Here is a 21812-nt window from a genome sequence, read left to right as displayed (position 1 = left end):
GGCAAAGTACAAAAAAACACCCGGTCGATTATCGATGCAGCATCGTCCATGTCCACGATTTGATGCATCGATTATTTTATTAATTTCAACCCCTCTAGTGGCGGTATATTAAAAATTCATATCATAACGAAAAAAAATACACCGGTATTCGGCATGAACCGGTATACCGCACAGCACTAGCTGAAGCCATCCTGTCCGCCAGCGTCCACACCCTTTACTCTGAATTTCAGATTTTGCCTTCTGGCTCTAGGTTCAGATTACCCATGATTAAGAGTAACAGGTACAAGCACTTCTTTATCCCCACAGCCAATTCACTTGTTAAATCAGGCCGGGGGAGGAGGTAATAACTCCCAATTCACTTGGCAGTGTGTAGTTTACTTAGCGATATGATGGGGTTTGTGTTGGTGATGGTGATGATGGTGATGAGGATTAGGATAATGATGATGTCTATGCCGCTGATGTAGGCAATTTGTGTTATGATGGAAGAGATGTTGATCATGTATTCAACATGCCTGGTCACTTTGCACTTTAATGTGGGTATTTGTAGCTTTTTCGTCATTGTGCTGCTTTTTTAGATGTTATTGATGCTGTGCTTTGTACACTTGGAAATGTCAAAGTCGGTCACCAGTGACTATTGTTGGTCTTCCAGAACACTGGTATTCAAGTCACCCCCCCTTTCCTTCAGTATTGCATGACTATGTTGTTTTTCATGTATTGTATAACTTGCTGCATAACCAATTGCCCTCCGGGGACAAAATACAGCTGAAAGTTGAAGTTTAAAAGACTTTAGGTTAATGCTGGACTGGACGTGAGGTTTTTGGAATGCCATATATGCAGCAGCATCAGCAGCAGTAGTCAAGAGAGAAGTAGTAGCAAAGGTCAGCAAAGCTTTCATGTGAGTTTTGTGAAGTCACTCCCACAAGGATGCACCAATAAATGTACAGCAGGAAGTTGGGACCTTACAGCAGTTTAGGGTTAGTTGTGAAATCCCTGTTTACCAGAACACTCACAAAACTATAGGCTCCAGGAGGAAACACATTTTGTCAGTTAGGTAGCAATTTCAGACAAGTCATGGGGGTATTAGAATTGTTTCTCCAGTCCTCCAGCTCTATCTCCCTGTTGGGGGGTCTGTTGGTCCTGCTACTCGTCTACCTCGTCTCCTCCTCCAGCTTCAGCTCCAAGGAAGACAGAAAGGAACCTCCAGGACCAAAACCATTTCCCCTAATCGGGAACCTGCTGCAGCTTGACCTTAAGAGACTCTACAACACATTACTGAAGGTGAGGAATAAATTGCTGTTCTTTAAAGCTACATTGTGTAAGAATTTCTCCCATCTAGTGGTGAGATCATATATCACAATCAATAGCGTCTCTCTCGCCACACAGTTCAAAGTACGTATTGCAGCTACGGTAGTCTTCACGCTTCAAAAAGCAAAGGTGTACAAAAGGCCGTCTATCAGCCGTGGTTTTTGGAGTGCATGTTGGAAAGTGGCGCTGACGCGCGCTTCACACCACGAGCGGGCACGTGCGCCACCCGACAAAAAGGAGAGAGAAAGAAAAGGAGACTGCAGCGGTCCGGAGGATAATTAACTAGTTGGGATTTGGTGTGTGCGTCCAAAGCAGCTCCAATGTTCACTCTTTTTTCTGATGACGCCAGTCTCTTGCTCTTTTCAATATTGGTTTTCTTATTCTGGGCGAAGAAGAAGACTCCTGTTCCTGAAATTTGGATTTTGAATACGTGTGGTCCTCCGTGTTTCCTTCTTCAAACTTGCCGGGGCCGGGAAGCGACGATACCCATTAGCAGCAGCTGTGAGTCAAAAAAGAGAAAGGCGGAGCATTATGTGCTGTATGTCCCTTAACGGCTAACGTATTTCAAGAAGGCACATGACTATGGAGAGTCTACCCCAGTTCATGCAAGCACAAATGTAAAATTTCAAACCAATACGAATACTTGGAATTGATGGTGGTGGTCAATATTCATAAAAAAGGACAAGTTTGTGAAGGCAATACAGATTGTGATAATGAACAAGTATAAACGTTACACACTGGGGGTTTAAGGGGGATTTCTTGTGTGTGTGCACTCTAGGCAGCCCCACTGTTACAACAATTCTTCTGTGTTTATGGGTTTGTTTTATAATGAATAAATCATGACATTGTGCCCCTGTTCTCAGCTTTCCAAGAGATATGGATCAGTGTTCACTGTGTATTTGGGACCCCAAAAAGTGGTGGTCCTGGCTGGGTACAAGACGGTGAAAGAGGCACTTGTCAACTATGCTGAAGAGTTTGGTGAAAGAGATCCAATGTTAATAATGGAGGAATCTAATCAAGGCCATGGTAAGGAAAGAGCTTTTTAGAAATCACTTTTTCTGTTCAGTTCATTTTCCAGTAAATGTCTGTCTTTAACAATGTTAACTCATCGACCGTTTTGGTCTTAGGAAACTAAGATTTCTTAAGTCGATCAGTCATTTGTATTTTTCATGCTTAATTAACTTATTTCCAAGAAGCTTATTAGCACATCTCTGGTCAAAATATGTGAAGTGGTGCTTTTGCACGACTCTTTCTGAAGAAACTCTGGTTTTACAGATCTGTCAATTAAAATCGACTAATGGACAAATAAGAGTCTTTAGTCGAGGACAGCGCTTATTGTCCATTCCATTCCAAGTTCTTTAAGTTTAAAAAAACAAATTTAATCTCAGGGCTTATATGGGCCAATGGTGATTCGTGGAAAGAGATGAGGCGCTTTGCTTTGACTAACCTGAGAGACTTTGGGATGGGCAAGAAGGCGAGTGAGGACAAAATCATTGAGGAATGTGACCACCTCATTGAAGTGTTCAAGACATTTAAAGGTAAGTGACTTTTAACCTACTGTATGATGAACAATGTTTCATCAATCCTCTTTTAATGAAACAATCCAGTCACAATTGTTTCATGATTTGTATCTTATCGTCCACTGGGTTGACCTTTGTGAGTTGACTCTTAAAGCAGTTACAAACGCTCAGAGATAGTAACACACAGGGTTCAGTTCCACAATGTTCTAAAGGTTTTATGAGACAAGAATATAAACATTTTCTAACAATCACTAAATTCACTTTGATGATGTGAGAGCTGATAGATAAGAAAGGGGCAACAGGGAAAATGAGGATTGGTTCAAGGTTGGTTCTGATTTGATGAGAGAGGCTTTGTTCAATTATCACAAAATGGCACGTAACATATTTCCAACACTCGTGATTTGGATTTTTTCCTGTTTCCCTTGTTACAGGTGAAGCTTTTGATTCGACCCAACCAATAAACTATGCAGTCTCTAATATTATCTGCTCCATTGTTTATGGCAGCAGATTTGAATATGATGATCCAGAGTTTACATCCCTGGTAGATCGGACCAACAGATATGTTCAACTTGTGGGCTCCCCGTCAGTACAGGTGACATTTAATTTGTTGATTCAGCTTAAACTTTTAGCACTGTGATTTTCAAATACATAATATAACTGAACTGAATTGAAGAAATTATGGGATTCTTTACTTGCCTGTTAAATACTTTTTGTACATACTGATGCATCTATATTTTTGTTAACAGTTGTATAACATGTTTCCATGGATCGGTAAATGGTTTGGTGGGAAGAAGGAAATAGAGACGATATTCGCTGTCAACAAGAAACAGAACTTACAGCTGTTCAGTCGTTTGAAAGAGACCCTCAATCCACAGATGTGCAGAGGCTTTGTGGACGCCTTTCTGGTCCGAAAGCAAAATCTGGAGGTTGGGAAGCTTATCATCACTATTAATAATTAAGATATTTATACCTCACTTTTAACTCTTCTATGTTTTATATTTTCTATCTGTTCTGTCACTTATCCATTTGAGCATGGGATAGTATTGCTATGTTATCTCTACTGCTTTGTTGCTGTTACCATGTTATGGTATTTTAGTTATTTTACAGCACATTGGTCAATTCGGGATTGAATTTAAATTTGCTTTATGAATAGGGATAGGTTAAAAAAAAAAAAATGATTTTCATTTAATCCAATATCGATTCAGAATCCAGAATCGATCTATGTCAATGTATTATAAATTCCTAGAAGACCTAAGGAATCCATTGGTACCAACTATGTTAGCTGTAGAGTGTGTAGACCTGCACTTTGACTTATTGCAGGCCACAAATTGTTTTCAGATGCAGGAACATTGGGTATTTGTTTTTGGGATAATGGGTTGTCGGTCCAAAGGCACATTTTTCAGACTATTGGGGTTTCGCAATAATGGGCCATCAGAACAATGGGCAGTCCCAGATGCGTAGATGATCACGCTATGATGTCTCTGTCTACCTTCCCTGGCCAACAGTAGTTATCATTAACAAGGAATGGAGGGAAGGGAATGGAAGGAAAGTGCAACCCACACCAGCATCACTACTACTACTACTCAAAAAAAAAATCCCTCATTTCTAACAAAGTTTTGGATCAGATTTGACTATATAACTGGACCAATTTATTTTACCTGCAGGAATCTGGGATTGCTAATAGTTACTTCAACGAACGCAACCTTTTGCAGACGGTTATTAATCTTTTTGGGGCTGGCACTGACACAACAGCAACTACTCTGAGATGGGGACTTCTGTTCATGGCCAAGAATCCAAAAATACAAGGTAAGGAACTTAAAGGCAGGCTTGGTAATGTTAAAAAGCTAGCAAGATTTGAAAGTAGCATATAAGGTTATCAAATCGTCTTTATGAACAAAAAAAAAAATGTTTCCTCTCTCAGACCAGGTCCAGGAGGAGCTGAGCAGGGAGATAGGAAGTCGTAACGTTCAGGTGGAGGACAGGAAGAACCTGCCCTTCACCGACGCTGTCATCCATGAGACACAGAGACTGGCTAACATCGCCCCAATGGCAGTGCCTCACAAAACGAGCCAAGACATCACCTTCCAGGGTCACTTCATTAAGAAGGCAAGACTGAATAAAACACCTACAGTGTTCACCTATAAGGGTACGAGCCTGGTAAGCAGCCAGGCCAACAGGAACCACTGCCAGGCAAAAAAAAAAAAAAAACGATCATATATCGATATCACGATGATACGATATCATTGCGATTTTAAAAATACTGCGATATATTGCAATTCATTACCCTTTTTCCAACTTCATATTACGTACCAAAACAAAACTTTGTCAACATCTTTGTTGTCTAAAAAAAAGGAAACAGGCAAATCAGATTTAAAAGTGACGCATTTCTTTTTTAAATAAGAGCTGTGCAAATCAAATTAATGCCGATGTGAAGAGTGGTTAAGGTGGATTTCCCTGTTACATGTTCAATTATCACTATAGGATTAGCTAAACATTTGACTGTTTTGCCAATTAAAAGACAGGAGGAGTACAGGGGAAAGAGAGAAGACATTGATAACTACTCAGCTAAAGCAGCTAACAGAGCTAATAGCGTGTAAACAACTGTGGGATTAGCGAGAAAGTCGCTAAAAGACAAAAAGCTACGAGTGCTTGAGTGAACTAGGGTAGGTTTAAATGTAAAGTGGATAATGAGCTGCTGTAATGAAGAATATGACAGAATTAACTGCGTCAAGCTACCCAAGCAATACGCTATCAGCTAAACAGAAGCACTGTCAACAGGAAACGATGCAATACGCCATTCTAACAAGTCCTGTTTGGTCCGTCATATACAGTAACAGGTTCAGGATACAAAATGTGACAATAATTTAAGATGTAGCGATTCCTTTCTGTGCTTTTTTTTATGTAGTTTGCAAATACTATTGCTCATAGTGTAATGTTTTTCTGTATTGTCCACAGGGGACCACAGTATATCCTCTCTTGACATCTGTCCTGTATGATGAGAGTGAGTGGGAGAGGCCACACAGCTTTTATCCTGCTCACTTCCTGGACAAAGACGGGAAGTTTGTCAAGCGAGAAGCCTTCATGCCTTTTTCTGCAGGTCGGTGAATTTATTAAATTCACATATGCAAGTAAATGAACAAGTGGTGGTTATTTAACCATCACTTGTTCATTTACTTGCTGATGAGATAAACATTTTCCTTCGTTCTCTCTCTAACAGGTCGCAGGATTTGTCCCGGAGAGAGTCTGGCCAGGATGGAGCTCTTCATCTTCTTCACCACCCTCCTGCAGCACTTTCGTTTCACTCCTCCTCCTGGAGTTTCAGAGGATGAACTGGATCTGACTCCACGTGTGGGCTTCACCCTCAGCCCTTCACCCCATAAACTGTGTGCCGTTTCCTGTATGTGAGCAGTAGGGCTTGAAAATGCTGCTTGGTCGCTTTTTTGACTTCATCTAGGGCTGCACGATATTGGACAAAACTGAAATTGCGATATTTGTTTTTTCAGCGTTATATATCTATGAAAAAAGACTACAGACAATTTTTTACAAGATGACAGAAATAGCTCTATTTGGAACTAATTAATCATTCTCGACTACTGTCGTGATTTTGTAGTATTTTGTAGGGGAGTGCATCTACATAGAAAAAATAATAATTAACTTTTCTTATGTGAATCATTCTTTGTTCAACTTTAATACTTTACAAACACCAAAGCAAGTAAGCGCTGTGACTACTCTTCTGAAGTGATTTTGGAGAAGGAAATAAGTAGGGCTGCACGATATGACCTAAAATCAAAATCACGATTAGTTGCACTCTACCTCGATAACGATATATGAACAATAATTAAATCACCTTGTTCTAAATCATCTTTTCTGAAGCCAAAATGTTCCCAGGTGACGTACACTGCGGGGGGGGTTTTGGGCACAAGTTGCTCAGTTGACTCGGACTCGGTGTTTGAGTTATCCTCCATTATGCATTATGCTCCAGGCGAATTCATGTGACTACACATGCAGTAGAATGGTTTAAAAGGACAAAGTAAGCCCATCAGCAGTAATACATTATCAAAATGATCGTCTTGGGAAAAATATGTCGATAACAGCTTCAGAATTTCGATGTCGATACATTTTTGGTTAATCGTCCAGCCCTAGAAATAAGGTAGTTAAATACAATGGTTGCCTCACATGACACCATTGTATTCTTATAATACTATCAATCCAGGCACAAGTCAATTATATTAATAATTAATGCATGTTGCTTTCTCTAAATTTCAGGTTGTGGTTGTTGGATAAATTGATCAACACTGATTGTGATTGGTGGTTCGCTGCGCATGCAGAGCCTGCATGTCACAGACTAGCAACACATTCTGTATATCCACGAACACTTCAATCATTGTAAATTACGTTACATCAGACACAGGCTGCTGTTGTAGATAAGTGTTACATTTCCAGCTTCACGGCTCCGAACCGTTACGTTAGTTGGGTCAGACCCCTTGATTCTTTAGGATAACTATATTAGCTTTAGCCTGGCTGGTATAGCAGCTTTCTGGTAACTCCACGCTTCAAAATGGCCGGGAGACGTTGTGATAACGTAGCATTAATGTGTCGTAATGTATGTGTGTAATTAAGTGTCGGCTGCTAACAATCATTTAAAAAGACAACGGAGAAAGATTACTTTTCAATCAAGCAGCAAAAAAGTTGCACGTCCTGCCATTTGACTATCGCGCATACGCAAATCGCGATGTAGACGATGAAACAAAATATTGGGCAGCCCTAACTTCAACTCAGTTCAAGAGAGTAGAAACGATTTTGTACAGCGTTATATTGTAGTGTAACAGAATTGATTAATATCAAGAGGGAAAAAAATACTCTGGTTGTTTGCACTTCTTTAAACTAATTACAATCGTCTTGGACGCAGCTAAGCTCTGGACACAGAGACGGCTGCTCTGAAGAATGGAAACTTGTTTGTGGAACATTTGCACACCACAAATGAAAATGTCCCAGTTAGAGAGTAAATGCAGTAAACATATTCTTTGTAAATCTTTACAACCATTCCCTGAAAGAACCAAGCAGGCCTGCCTTGTTGCACGAGCCATATTTTTCTTCTAAACTTGCCATTTTCAGCGTGTAGCTTACTAGCTCAAAGTTTGTTGTTGTTTCCCAACGCGAACAGAGTTTGAAAATGGCAACACAGATTACAGACGTCAGGCAATTATCCGGGAAATGCATGTACAGTACGTTGATCCAGACTACTACGTCAGCAGTTAAACCCTGTTTATGAAAATGTGGCATTAGTGATAAAAGCACACTGCTCTGTGAGAAGGAATAATAATGAATTAAAAGTTTCCAAACTATCTTGCATCTTTTCTTTCATTTAAATTTCAATAGCACAGTACAAAATTACTGCTTACGTGTTACGTACCAACCTTGGAAAAACTAGTTCCAGGTCCAATGCATATTGCACCAATGAACTGCAAACTGCCCTCAAACTAGATTATTCCATTCCCTTTGGATATTTTAAAGATTTAATATATTACTACTTTACTGTCAAGATGAATCTTTAACCTCAGTTATTCATTTAACCTTTATACTGTACTCTTTTTTTTTTCTGATCCAAATAAAACAAACAATGAGTAAAAGAAGTAGATGTTTAGACCAAAATCTGAGTCCAAAATGTTGGAAAAGCTAGAGCAGATAATACACAAATAACACTCAAAAAGCTTAAAAAGACAAAACCTGCTAAAGAAGTCCAACTACAATCATTAGATCTGAGAAGTTAGTTTTGATGCTCATATTGATTTGATGCGAGTGGTGCCCAAAGCTGCTTGGGTGCTGCACATATGGCTAACAATATTTCTAGTGCTTTAGTGAATGAACTTTTCCCCAGTGAGGAGAAGCCTGGCACTGTTCCGACAGCTGCTTATTTGAGGGCCAAAATTCAAGGTGGAGCAAAGATGTGCAGTTTCCATGCATAAACACAAGCCCGTAGCCAGATTGAAAGGGGGGGGGGGGGGTGTCTGGACTTTAAACATGGTTGGAAACGTGAGACATTGCAAACACCACTACATAATAAGAAATCCACACTGCTGACAATGAGTATGTATTGAGCTAGTACCTAATAAACCCCGTGTTTTGATACAAAAACACGTTACAAAATTGCTAATCACACTAACAGAAAAAAAAAATGGATCTGCGTCACAGCGCATCAGCGCGTGGCACAAACATTTTCCAACAAAAGGAAAAAGCTGCTTAACTTCACCAAAATGCCAACAACATAACTTACAACCCTGCGTTTACCCACAACACTGCCAACTTTTAATCGTTTTGCATACAGCGAGTACGCGAATTGCGTTAAAAACTACAACAGTCAGCAACACCGCTGGACTCACCGTTGAAGCCGCAAACGACGCGTCTCGGTCGGGTTCTCCTGCCGTGTGCTGTCGGTCGGTCCCTCCGGAAAGCCAGCAGCTCCAGCTGCGTTTTAACGTTACATGGATGTATCTTTATTTTTGTCGGTTTAATTTACTTGTCCATTAAGCCACCTTCTCGTATCTATAATTACCAAACATACATTACTATTTGTCTAATGCTAGCTCCCAATATTCTCTGTACCCTGCATTGCATACGTTGAACCCCTGACCTCGCGGGTCATCCTTTTAGTCGCAGTTATGTGCGAGATTTAATGGTTGACCGTCTTCCTCCTAAATTAGGATGCTACATCCACAAATAAAGTATGCCCCAAAAGATGGTTTTTTTGTATTTGTATAATCTCAAATATAAACACAAATGCAAAACAAATCTATATTAAATCTATATTTTTTGTGTTGAATTGTTAAATAAACGCATTTTAAAAATTTCACACCACTGACAGAGTTGGTTTGTGGGTGAGCAAGGGACATGCTGTAGCCTGGTTGACACCAGACCCTTCTCAGGTCTAACTGAGAGTGACTTGCAGAGCAAATCTCAAATTTGCTGGAAGTTCATCAGGGTTTTCCCAGGCTAGACATGCTGGTCACTGACATGCTGTTGCACAATATTATGCCTTGTTTGTCACTGCCAGTCACCACTGTATGTCATATCATTGTGAAATGCAAATAAAAAGAGAGAAGGTGGGACTCCAAGTCAACGGCAGAAAATGGCTATTCTTACAAAATTGAAGTAGCCTAACAAACAACACAGCAGATAACAAGAATAACATAGATGCTGCATTTGGATCAGTTTGACCTGCTGTGCTGTTTCCAGTTGTTGACATAAGCCTTGTCTTAGGTCAGCTGAGAACATCTGGGACAGATTTCTTTTAGACTTATACTAAATTAATTTATGCACCATGGAAATACTCGACAGTACTCATCCTCAAATAATAAAGTAAAGGAAAAAAAATGTCAAGGTTCCAAAGTGTAAAAACTAGGGATAGACTCTGGCTATAGCTTTTATTATGCAGTGATTAACAACATTTATGGAGAACAAACTGCACAACTTCTGCAGTGGCTTGTTGCATGGGTCTTCTTTATGTTATGATATCGGCCTACTGTAAGTTACTGACGCCCACAGATACAAATGGAATATTGTTTTACTTTATTCATTGATGAGGATCACTATAATGTGTTATAAAATTGTGGGATGAATATGAATTGCAGGTCTAAGGATAGAAGGCGTCGTAAGCTGCCCAGTTGTCAAGCCCTTTGAGGCAAATTTAGGATTTGGGGCTATGTAAGAGCCAATTAGTGCTCTTGGCCTAAATAGGAGCCAATCTTTGGTTCCTCAGGTGCTACCCGGAAGCACAGACAGTTTTTGACCATGACACACACACACACACACACACACACACACACAAACACACACACAAACATAGAAGTTCGTTTCACTATCTTTGTGGGGACCCATCATTGACATAATACATTCCCTAGCCCCTTACCCTAACCTTAACCATCACAACTAAATGCCTAACCTTAACCCTTACCCTCACCCTAACCATAACCTAATTCTAACCCTAATTCCTACAACCAAGTCTTAACCCTCAAACAGCCCTTTAAACTTGTGGGGTCCAGCATTTTGGGCCCCACAAGGCTGTGCAGACCCCACAAGCATACTGTATTCCCCGGTTTTTGGACCCCACGAATATAGTTAAACAAGAACACACACACACACACACACACACATACACTACAAGCCACAAGAAGAAAGAAGAAACAATGAAGCAAGGGTGTAGGTTTTGTTTTATCAATGGGGGGGGGGGGACACATTATCCCCCAGATCATTTTGAGCATCAAACACTTTATTTTCTGTGTCTGAAATTGTTGGGAAACATATATTTACAGGTAAGAAGGATATATACATGTTTCGAGCCCCCTGAACGCTTCTTTTTTTTAACCCTTTATTGATGAGTGGGTTGTCTTTCATATTTTTAAGGGGAACAAATCTACCTCTTCTAAAAGTTATCCCCTGCACCCCCCCTGAAATCTACGCCTGTACAATGAAGAGCTGAAGAAAATAAATGAAACCAATGGTTTTAACTGCAACGACTTGGTCTTTTATTGATCAAACAAGGTAAAAAAGTGAGTCAATTACACAACCCGTTGTACAGCACCTCAGGGGCTTAAGGGTGATAGAATGATTATATAGGGTATTTCACACTGTTCCTTAAGGTCTCCTAATAGGGTATGTAACATTGGTTTGGCTGAATATTGCTCGAATGCTATTTTATAGGTCCTTAACTACCCTGTGAATATGGCTCTATTTGTAACAAGAGCTTTTCTTCCAAATATGGTATGCTCATGAATATGTAGATGAGCTGCGCGCTGATTGGTTTGAGCGAACCACATAGAAACACATTGGAGACTGGACAGCAGGTCTCATATTTCAGACACTGCAAAGTTATACATTGTTTGTCTACTATTTCGTTATTAAATTCACTTCTGAGACTTTTTTATGCAATAAATCAACTATATAAAGCTCAAATATGGGCCGTTTTATGAAAATTGATGGCTAATTGCAAATTTGGTAAGACGTGTCGGACTTTAGGAGCTCCACACAGTCTGACGAGAAAGCGGCAAAGTCCTTACCCAGTCAGAAAGTCACCGTTTCTCGGTTACTGGACGACCGGGGCTCGGGGCTCCGTGGAGCTGCAAGCTAGGCTATGTGTCCCATTTAATCCTATGGGAAAAGATTGTTGCTACACTTTCGGCATAACTTTCGTATATTTGAATTTCGTCACGCCACTTATATAACAGCTAACCCAAGTTCTTATAAAGCTAACAATGGTGTCCGATTTCAATTTAAGGCATTTTTGTGAACATGAGGGGTCTCTTTAGGAGGAGCTGCTAGCTAGGCTATGTGTCCCATTTAATCCTATGGGAAAAGATCGTTGCTACACTTTCGGCATAACTTTTGTATATTTACAGTTTGAATTTCGTCACGCCACTTATATAACAGCTACCCTAAATTCTTAACAAAGCTAACAATTTTGTCCGATTACAATTTAATGCATTTTTGTGAATTTTAGAGGTTTTGTTATGACGAGGCAAGCTAGCTCTCATTGATAGAGCTCCATACAGCTCACTCGCGGAAAAGAGGCGTGTATTTCCCCGATCGTTTGTTTAAATAACTCAACACACATATCCATTATAATATTAACTGGAACCTGTGGTAAGAGATTGCGGGCGTAACAAGCTCGCTGACCGCGCTCTCACTCACACACACCAACCATTTAGCAGGAAGAGGGGAGCTGCAGGCCCTGGAGCTCTGTCAGGGCAGCGGCGTTTGGGGCTGCCAGCCGTGACGGAGCTCCATCTACCTCACAGCAGGCCGGTTTAGCCATCAGTTTTCGTAAAACGGTCCATATTTGACCTCTACATAGTTGATTTCTCGCATAAAAAAGTCTCAGAAGTGAATTTATTGGTAAAATAGCAGATGAACAATATATACAATTTCTGAGATCTGCGCGACCTATTCAGAAGCTGACCTCAGATCAGTGGTGTAGCCTATGTAAATGTTTGGGCGTGACAAAGAAAGAGACTAGAGCCAAATGAGGAGGAGCCGCTGAGTTGACGTCAACTCGGCGGCGGCAGTTGAGTTTTGCCCGTTTTCAGAGGCAGTTTCAAATTGTGAGATTTGCAGAGGAAAGAGGTGTCAATGGGATTTTGAGGTTCTATGTATGTCCTAGTTACCCACTAAACTGTCATTATTCAACTATGACAAGGTAAAATCGTTTTTGCATTCTATCACCCCTTTAAAGCTTGGGCTTAGCCTCTACAGGCTACATGAATAAAATAGACTTAACCCTTGTGTTGTCCACGGGTCAAATTTGACCCGTTTTTAAAGTTTTAAATATCAGAAATATGGGTTTCGTTCAACCAAATTGCCCAAAAATAACATGGACGCATGGATGTACGTTATATGGATACAACGTTCTTCGCAGGTAAAATTAATGATTACTTCCATTGAATTAGTCAAAATAATTCATGACTTCTGCTTTTTTTAAATAAAAAAATTAGGTATAATGTCATAAATTAGGTTTATTGACCATGTATTTTTAAAAAAACATCGGGAAAAATGTATTTTCAATTTTGACCCGGGAAGACAACAACTTCATGGTTGATTGGAAAACAACACAAGGGTTCAACTTTGACTGGGACTACTGAGGTCAGGAAAGCATAAATGATTAACATTTGAAGAAAACTTTGAACAGCCTTGTGTCATCCTTTTAAGATATTTACGCTCCAGAAAACAGGGATGTCATTGTGACACAAGTGACCAATTACCAGGAGGTGAATCATCAACCGTCACTACTGGTCAACCAGGTTCCTGTGTAGACACACATACACACACAAAGCACTCTGTAAGCAGCGGAAGTCACAATTATTTGCAGAAGAAAGCATTGAGTATTCAAAAAGTTAATTTGACCCTGAAAATCAACCCACATATGCTTAAAAATGCTCTTTAGATATTAGTGGTCTATCGCAGTCAACGTTTAGTCACCTTTATTATTTCGTCAAAGTTACTTTATGGTCACATTGCAATACAATATTGAGCAGGGATTGTCTTTGGAATTTGCATTTTCTTATAGATTGTCTTGGATGTCAGAGCGTTATTGCACTCACCAGTAAGGAGATTCAACACAGTCCCTGTTCTCAGATGCATTGCCAAATATGATAACATAACTTTGGCTAAAAATAAATCAGTGTTAAAAAGATAAAGGCAACCAATTAACTTATGACATACAACTGTAGGAGGACCGTAATAAAGATTAAAGTCTCAGTGAGTCGATTTTCATACATTAGATTAGAAGCTGTGATGAACTGCAAACACTTGTGAATGTTTTAGGAAATGAGATTGGCAGTTAACGAGTGGAAACATGCAACAGCGCAGGTAGAACCCTTTAAAATGATGCAGCCTTGATCTCTTTAATCAGTTGTGTGTGAGCAAGATTCAGAAGAAGAAATGCTGTCAAGTGAGTCTGACTTTTATTTCATTTATGAATTACTGACAAGCTAAACACTGCAGACAACATCAATTTTAATCTTTTTACTGGGTATCGTAGCAGTGCTAATGCAATATGACACAAAATTACAACATAATAAAAAACCTCAACTGCCAAAATAAAACATCTTTGGATGCTAAATTATGTTCACAAAAAAAGTGCAAAGTAAAATGGATGTTGCAGCAAGTAATATAGAATTATTTTTTGTTGCAAAACTGAACATCTGGACTTAAATATTTGAAAAACTGAAACACAATAAAGACTGTAATACTCGGCAGCCTTTCCTCTTTGTCAAAACCATCTGTTTTGTAGCGACAAAGTTGCAATCCATAGCAATAAAAACTTCTATTTCTGATAAGGAACAACCAAATCCAACTGTCCACTCCCTAACAGCCAGAAAACACTCTGACGGCAGGATTTATGAACAGGTCATGGTGAGAAGTCACATTTCCTCTGATTTATTTTGGTTTTCTGATATTGCTGTAGAGATTGCAGGGATTAGGAATTATTTCGACAAATAGTTAAGATTGAGTGGATAATCTGGATTAACTCTGGGGAGTTTATTCCCCCGGAGTCTTTATGTTTTCTCGCCTCGCAGTTTTCCTTGGATTAGGGTGGCACCTAAATCATGGTTGCTGCTGCCGCCGTGGTCCTGCTCCATACCCTGCTTTGCCCTGCAGTACCCTGCTAAGCCCTGCAGTACCCTGCTACGTCCTGCTATGCCCTGCAGTACCCTGCTACGCCATGAACTACTACAACTACTATTTCTAGTCATAGTTCCATTATCTTTATTGTGACTATTATTGTCACAGTTCATCACACCCCCAAATGGCACCATCAGACACCAACTACCAAGAGCCTGTGTCCCTCCCAGGTTTCTTCCTAAAAGGAAGTCTTCCTCACCACCCGAGGCTTCTGCCTAAAAGGGAGTTTTTCCTCGCCATTGTCTCACTAAATGCTTGCTCTTGGGGGGAATTACTGGAATTGTTGGGTCTTTGTAAATTATAGTGTGTGGTCTAGACTTACTCTTTCTGTAGTTTCTTGAGATAACTCTTGTTATGATTTGATACTATAAATAAAAATTAATTGAATTGAATTGAAATTGAATAATCACAGACTGTCAGTGTTTAGTCAGGATACTGTTTAGAAACCATTTCATTGTTTTTCAAGTGCTATGAAATTTAATAAAACACAAGTAGAGATCTGATCCCTAATTTTACTTGTGAAGACCGTTGTATGTAACCATCCGTGTTATTTTTGGGCAATTTGCTTGAATCGAACAAAAATTCCTGATGTAGAAACTTTGAAAATGGGGCAGATTTGACCCGAGGACAACAGGACATGTTGGACATCTGATTAAAAAACGATGGGCAATGGATGGGGTTTGGGTCAGAACTCTGGTTTTGTGCACGGAGACACTATCATGTTGAAACAGAAAAAGAGTCTTCCCTGAACTGTTGCAACTAAACTATAAACACACAATTGTCTAATCCTGGTTTATATAACACTAGCAGTGTTTCCACTGAAATAAAACTCGTATTTCTAACTTGTATTTCTATTGATCGATGCATTTCCTCAGACTACCGAGTAATGGAGACATACATTTACAGGTAAGAAGGACATATACATGTTTTGAGCAACATGAACGGTTATTTTTGACCTCTTTTAGGGAATGGGTTGCAGGGGCGGGGCTAGAAGGGGGACAGGGGCAGCTGCCCCCCCTGAAATATTGCAATATTGCACGCCGTTGCACACCGTTTCAAACCGTGCCAAACCGCTCCGAGGGAACATGTCGTCCAACCAGGAAACCTGGTGCACACCGTTTTGAGATTGTGCAAAACATCAGGGTGGGGCAGACCCTCACCTAAAGGGACAGCAATAGTCCCGACCAAGCGCGTTTACTTAAAGTGCTAAAAGAGACTTTTAGCGTCAATAAGAACGACAAAGGCACCTGACCAAGCGTCCATATTTTACGAGATGAGTGTGAGAACGTGTTGCACACATAAACACTCAATCATCATGGTAAACTTTAACTTTATCATCCTATATGGCATCACCCCCTCTTCTCTCCATCAAACTTTTATCTTAACCTCACAGGGGGGTGACCTCTAGCAAGCTTAACCTTCTATGCGTCAGTGACATCCATGACCACTTCCTCAATTGACGCACCAGCTCTTTTGCACGTGGACAAATATAACTTTAACTGCTAATATTCTATAGTCATTTCTACAATAATAGAAATATCTCAACAGTCCCCAACGTCTCCTTGCAGGCAGCGCTGCCTTATGCTGGTTTTTCACCTTTGGTTTACTGTTGATATAAGTAAGGTCTTGGATGCGGTGGAAAACTGCTAACATGCCTGATTGTATATTATCCGTCTGTGCTGTATCACTCACGACTGTCCTGGTCTACTGTATGTGTGATGGTGGCTTTATCTCTGATGTTTACCATTTTAACCTAATTCCTTTGTGCTTATTATCTGTTTTCAGATCAACGCTGAATTCAAGAGAATTACCACCATCCCACTTGGGCTGAAATGATTCTTTGATTAATAGAAAATGTATCGTTTTATAATTTTGTTAATCTATTAAAATGTTCTGTTTCATAGCATTATACAATCAATACTTAACACATCTGAGACATGACTTTAGACTGGCTAGTTGTGGTGGGTAGGTGATTATTTTCAATGTATTTTCTTTATTTATAAGTCATTGATTATTTAAAATCCGTCAGATTATTTAAATAAACAAGAAAACATCACAAGTTTAATTAGTTAAATTGATCGGAGTTGCAGCACTATATATATATATATATATATATATATATATATATATATATATATGTCTTCCCACACTCAACTACTGTTCTGTCAACATTTTTTACTCTCTGTGATTTAATATTAATTTATTTGTTTCTCGATTGGTCTTATTTACTGGCTTTTTATTTTTTAACAGGGCATTGATGAAGACGCCACCAACGAGGCCATTGAAGACACCACTGTTGGGATGTACGTTCTTAAAGAACATGCTTCAAGTGATGAACCAGAGGACATCGGAATTGTCCTTGAAGGTGTTGCAAGATCTTGATAATGTAGCATTAGCTGTTGCTATGCTGTTTGGACTACCCTGAACTTCAGCTGACCTTTGTTATACCTTTGAGGTAATCCAAAAGATTTTCATGGAACTTGATGGAGGGAAACTTTCCAACAAAGCACTCGCTCTAAAATACAGGCTCTTCCAGTGAAAGGGTCAGAGAGACTGCGTCGTCAGCCAAATGGCGTAGTTGTCCCTAAAGGCATCGTTCGTATGGCTGTACCCTTTGGACTAGTTTTGTTTGTTTGAATTAACTGGACAGGATTTGCCTGGAACTGTATGGAAATAACCTTTTGCAAACAAAGCAGAAGTTTGCTCTCTAGAAAACAGGATCTTTTAGTAAATACTGAGCAGTCAGCGAACACTGAGATGCTGTGTAGAAGGTTGAGCAACGTCTTCTGCCTCTCAGTTGTTGATAAGACCCTCATGATCCTACTTTACAGATGTTATGTCATGCGTTTTAACCTTTTCTTTAATTTGTTGATACAGGAACCTCAGCATCAAGGCCAAACACGCACTATCCAGGATAGTGAAAGTGAGCAGCAAGATCTTGGGGGTGAGTACAGCAGAGCATGCTATCTGATCTGTTCAACAGACAAGTAGGGAGGAAGACTGAAGCCATCCTGTCCACCAGCGCCCACACCCTTTACTCTGAATTTCAGATTTTGCCTTCTGGCTGTAGGATTAGGATTAGGATAATGATGATGGTCTTGTGGTCCTGCTACTTGTCTACCTCGTCTCCTTCTCCAGCTTCAGCTCCAAGGAAGACAGAAAGGAACCTCCAGGACCAAAACCATTTCCCCTAATCGGGAACCTGCTGCAGCTTGATCTCAAGAGGCCCTACAACACATTACTGAAGGTGAGGAATAAATTGCTGTTCTTTAAGGGGGATTTCTTGTGTGTGTGCTCTCCAGGCAGCAACGCTGTTGCAACAATTCTATCACATTGTCTTCTTTTTAAAATGTGTTTGTTTTATAGTAAATACATCACAACATTGTGCCCCTGTTCTCAGCTTTCCAAGACATATGGATCAGTGTTCACTGTGTATTTGGGACCCCAAAAAGTGGTGGTCCTGGCTGGGTACAAGACGGTGAAAGAGGTACTTGTCAACTATGCTGAAGAGTTTGGTGAAAGAGATCCAATGTTAATAATGCAGGAATCTTATCAAGAACATGGTAAGGAAAAAGCTTTTTAGAAATCATTTTCCTGTTCTGTTTATCCTTCAGTAAAATGTTTATTGTCTTTAGTGCTGCTCCCTCATAGTCGTTTAATCGACTAATCGGTCGTTTTGGTCTTAGTTGACGAAGATTTCTTTAGTCTATTAGACAGTGACACAAAACTATGAACACATTAAGTGACACATGATTCTTTGGAGAGAAAATTGATTTTACAGACGTGTAAATTAAATCAACTAATCGACGAAGTTAGTCGACTAATAATTTCTAGAGTCAAGGACAGCTCTAATTGCAGTATTTCCCACACAGAGTAATTTGTGGTGGTGTGCCACACAATCAACACCGGCAGCCACATATTTTTTTAACACTATTTAAAACACGCAGCATTCGTTCAGCTGCATTTCCTTTCCCTGCCCTCCTCCGTCTGTCACTCACGCGTCTCTCTCACGTAGGCCACACACACACAAACAAACAATCAAACAAACACACACACACACCATTTCATATTCTGAATACAATGTTGTCAGTGTGTTAATTTTGTTTGCTAAGGGTTGGGTTGGGACCCGACTCTTAGCAAACAAGCGATTGCGCCTGCTTTAGAAAGTTAACTAGTTGCAACTTTGCTGTAAAATGCAGTTGGGTTGTCGAGGTCAAAACACTATATGTAGCAGCTGTGAATCAAATAAACGTATTATAAATAATGTTATGTCATTTTTTAATCTTACACTGAATGTTTGCTGCTTCAATCCAGATGAGTATTGAAAAGTATTTTCCGTGACTGAAAAAGGCCCGTGTTGAGGATGAGGACCAGCCTGAACCGGAGGTATCAGTCTGAAACAGAGCTCAGTCTGACCAGTGGAATTAGTTATGTTATTAATTTGTTTAATATATTTTCAGGCTTCAACAAGTGCTGCTCAAGCAGAAAGAGATTCGTTAGGCATTGAAGAAAGAGTAGGACAGGAGGACAACATCCAACAGTGTGTCCTCCTCAGTTTTTGATACTTGATTGTTAAGAAAATAAATACCCCCCGCCACCACAAATTGCTTTCTAATCTGTGGGAAACACTGAATTGTCTTTACCCATTCTAAGTTTTTTTTCAATTATTTAAAACCTGTTTAATAGAGACCATTTTGTGATGGCATCATACCAGCCATGACGCCAGGGGCAAAAAATGGCGGGGCTCCTTTCCTCCTTTCTACCCCACTTACTTCCGATGCCCTTGCACGGACCACACTCATCAAACTGAGCCTGAGAACACTCAAAGTCAGCCTTTATATTGAACTTAACTACACAACTGTAAATTTAAAAGACCTGGCAAAGTACTTGATACCACCTCAATGTTGTTTATAGGTGGTTGCTGGAGTGGACGCAATGAAATGCTATATGAACAGCAGCATCGGAGAGAGAGAAGTAGTAGCCAAAGTCAACAAAGCTTTCATGTGAGTTATGTGAAGAAGTCACTCCCACAAGGAAGCACCAATCACAGTACAGCAGGGAATGAGGAAATTACTGCAGTTGATGGTTAGTTGTGAAATCCCTCTTTAAAAGAAAACTCACAAAACTGAAGGCTCCAGAAGGAAAAATTTGGGCCAGTGAAGTACCAACTTCAGGACAAGTCATGGGGGTATTAGAGCTGTTTCTCCAGTCCTCCAGCTCTATCTCCCTGTTGGGGGGTCTGGTGGTCCTGCTACTCTTCTACTTCGTCTGTTCTGGTGATGCTGACTCAGATTAGTATTCTAGTGTCTGAACAACATTATGGGATGGATCCTACAGACGCTAGACCTTTTAGTTAACGAGAGTAAGACTCGTTTCGTTAACATCAAACAGCCTGAAATCCCAGCACCAAAGTCCACCAGCTCGCCTGTAACATCAAATTTTTACAGAACTTTCAGCGTGTAGTAGAGCCAGCACTATTTCCACAGACTCATGTAATAATCAGGCTTTTAGCGTGTGTATAGAGCCAGCATATTCACAGACGTCCAGGGAACATACATCAGGACTTTGTAGCGTGTATCGAGCCAGCATATTCCACCAGACGCTCATGTAATAATCAGGACTTTCAGCGGCGTATAGAGCCAGCATATTTGCCACAGACCCTCCATGTAACTACTCAGGACTTTTAGCGCAGACGTGTTTACCCACATAGACTATTTGGGGCGGTGGGCCATACAATCACAACCAGCCGCCACATATTGCGTGTTGTATTGCGTACGCTATTACAAACATGGCAGCGGATTCGTTCAGGCGCAGTTCCGTTCCCTGCTCGCGATGGTATCTGTGGACACCGTCACAATCACACATGAAAAAAGTGCTATAAAAATCTTTTATATTCTGACTACATGTCTGTCAGTGTGTTACTGTTGAGCCCGACCCGACTCTTGCACAAGTGATTGTGCCGCTTAGCAGTTACTAGTCGCACGTTTGCGGTTTGTAAACTGCAGTGGGTTGTCGAGGTCAAACACCACCATATGTAGCAGCGTGAATCAAATACACATATTATACCATATGCAGTTTTTACGCTGACACTGAAGTGTTGCTGCTCAATCAGATGAGTATGAAACTAGTTTGTCTGCGGCGTGAAAAGTCCCGGGTTGAGGATGCGGGACAGCCGGAACCGGAAAAGTATCAGTCTGAACAGCGCTCAACAGTCCACCAGGGATAGTAGTTATGGTATAATCTGTTTACAATTTTTAGGCTTCAAACATGAAAGACCGACTCGGAGAAGAAGGTGAGGGAGGACGAGCACTCCAACAGCGGGTCCTCCTCAGTTGTTTGTCTTGATGAAATACGCACGAGCTGTTTGTTGTGGCACTTTATGCCCCGTTTCTATGCTTTCTTTAGTACAATCACAGCGCTGGTGACAGGCTGCATCTTCTACTTTTCGTTTTGAACACATGTTTTGACTCGGTCTCATCCAGAGGAGACAACCTCACTCTAAATGACTTCTCCTCTGCGCTGGAGCGCCTCACTGACTGCCAGGCATTCCTGCTGTTAATAATTCACCTGGTGACAGGTGAGTGATAAGGACAGTAGATTTTGACATTGCTGAACGGAGCTGAGACACCATTACAGGGTGTGAGATCTCTGCTGGAAAACACACGACGGGAAGATCTGAAGCAGTCAAGTGAAGGGACAGTAACTCGGTGAGTCTTGTTTTTGAGAGACATTTAGATACAAAGACAGATGGCTGAGAACACTGATCTTTTTGAAAGTTACCTGAACTGCCATGTGTGTTCAGAGACTTTCAGA

General features: G+C 40.4%; 3 protein-coding genes across 4 annotated transcripts in view; all 3 read left to right on the top strand.

The window, feature by feature from the left end:
• Positions 1–962: 962 nt before the first annotated feature.
• Positions 963–6418, top strand: LOC116056168 (cytochrome P450 2K1-like). Of its 2 annotated transcripts, XM_035995194.1 has the most exons (9): positions 963–1278; positions 2169–2331; positions 2694–2843; positions 3257–3417; positions 3572–3751; positions 4490–4631; positions 4747–4931; positions 5781–5922; positions 6043–6418. In XM_035995194.1, the coding sequence occupies exons 1-9, from the start codon at positions 1072–1074 to the stop codon at positions 6228–6230; spliced, it is 1518 nt and encodes a 505-aa protein (XP_035851087.1). In that variant the 5' UTR covers positions 963–1071; the 3' UTR covers positions 6231–6418. The 2 variants fall into 2 exon arrangements, with proteins under 2 accessions (XP_035851087.1, XP_035851088.1); XM_035995195.1 differs by lacking the exon at positions 3572–3751.
• Positions 6419–15860: 9442 nt separating this feature from the next.
• Positions 15861–18597, top strand: LOC118493907 (cytochrome P450 2K1-like). Its single transcript, XM_035995746.1, has 5 exons — positions 15861–15905; positions 17250–17302; positions 17877–17943; positions 18082–18246; positions 18400–18597. Exons 1-5 carry the CDS (start codon positions 15861–15863, stop codon positions 18580–18582), a joined length of 513 nt encoding a protein of 170 aa, XP_035851639.1. The 3' UTR covers positions 18583–18597.
• A 3114-nt stretch (positions 18598–21711) lies between these two features.
• Positions 21712–21812, top strand: part of LOC118493829 (nuclear factor 7, brain-like) — a 2374-nt gene continuing 2273 nt past the window's right edge. Inside the window, exon 1 of the mRNA XM_035995188.1 lies at positions 21712–21812. This exon is cut by the window's right edge and continues 2273 nt beyond it. Coding sequence (XP_035851081.1) covers positions 21747–21812 — 66 coding nt within the window. The 5' untranslated portion in view covers positions 21712–21746.

This window comes from Sander lucioperca, chromosome 19 (genome assembly GCF_008315115.2).
Source record: "Sander lucioperca isolate FBNREF2018 chromosome 19, SLUC_FBN_1.2, whole genome shotgun sequence".
In the NCBI taxonomy this organism is placed as follows: domain Eukaryota; kingdom Metazoa; phylum Chordata; class Actinopteri; order Perciformes; family Percidae; genus Sander; species Sander lucioperca.
The sequence above is the reverse complement of the archived record's forward strand: the minus strand, read 5'-3'. Positions and strand labels throughout refer to the sequence as shown.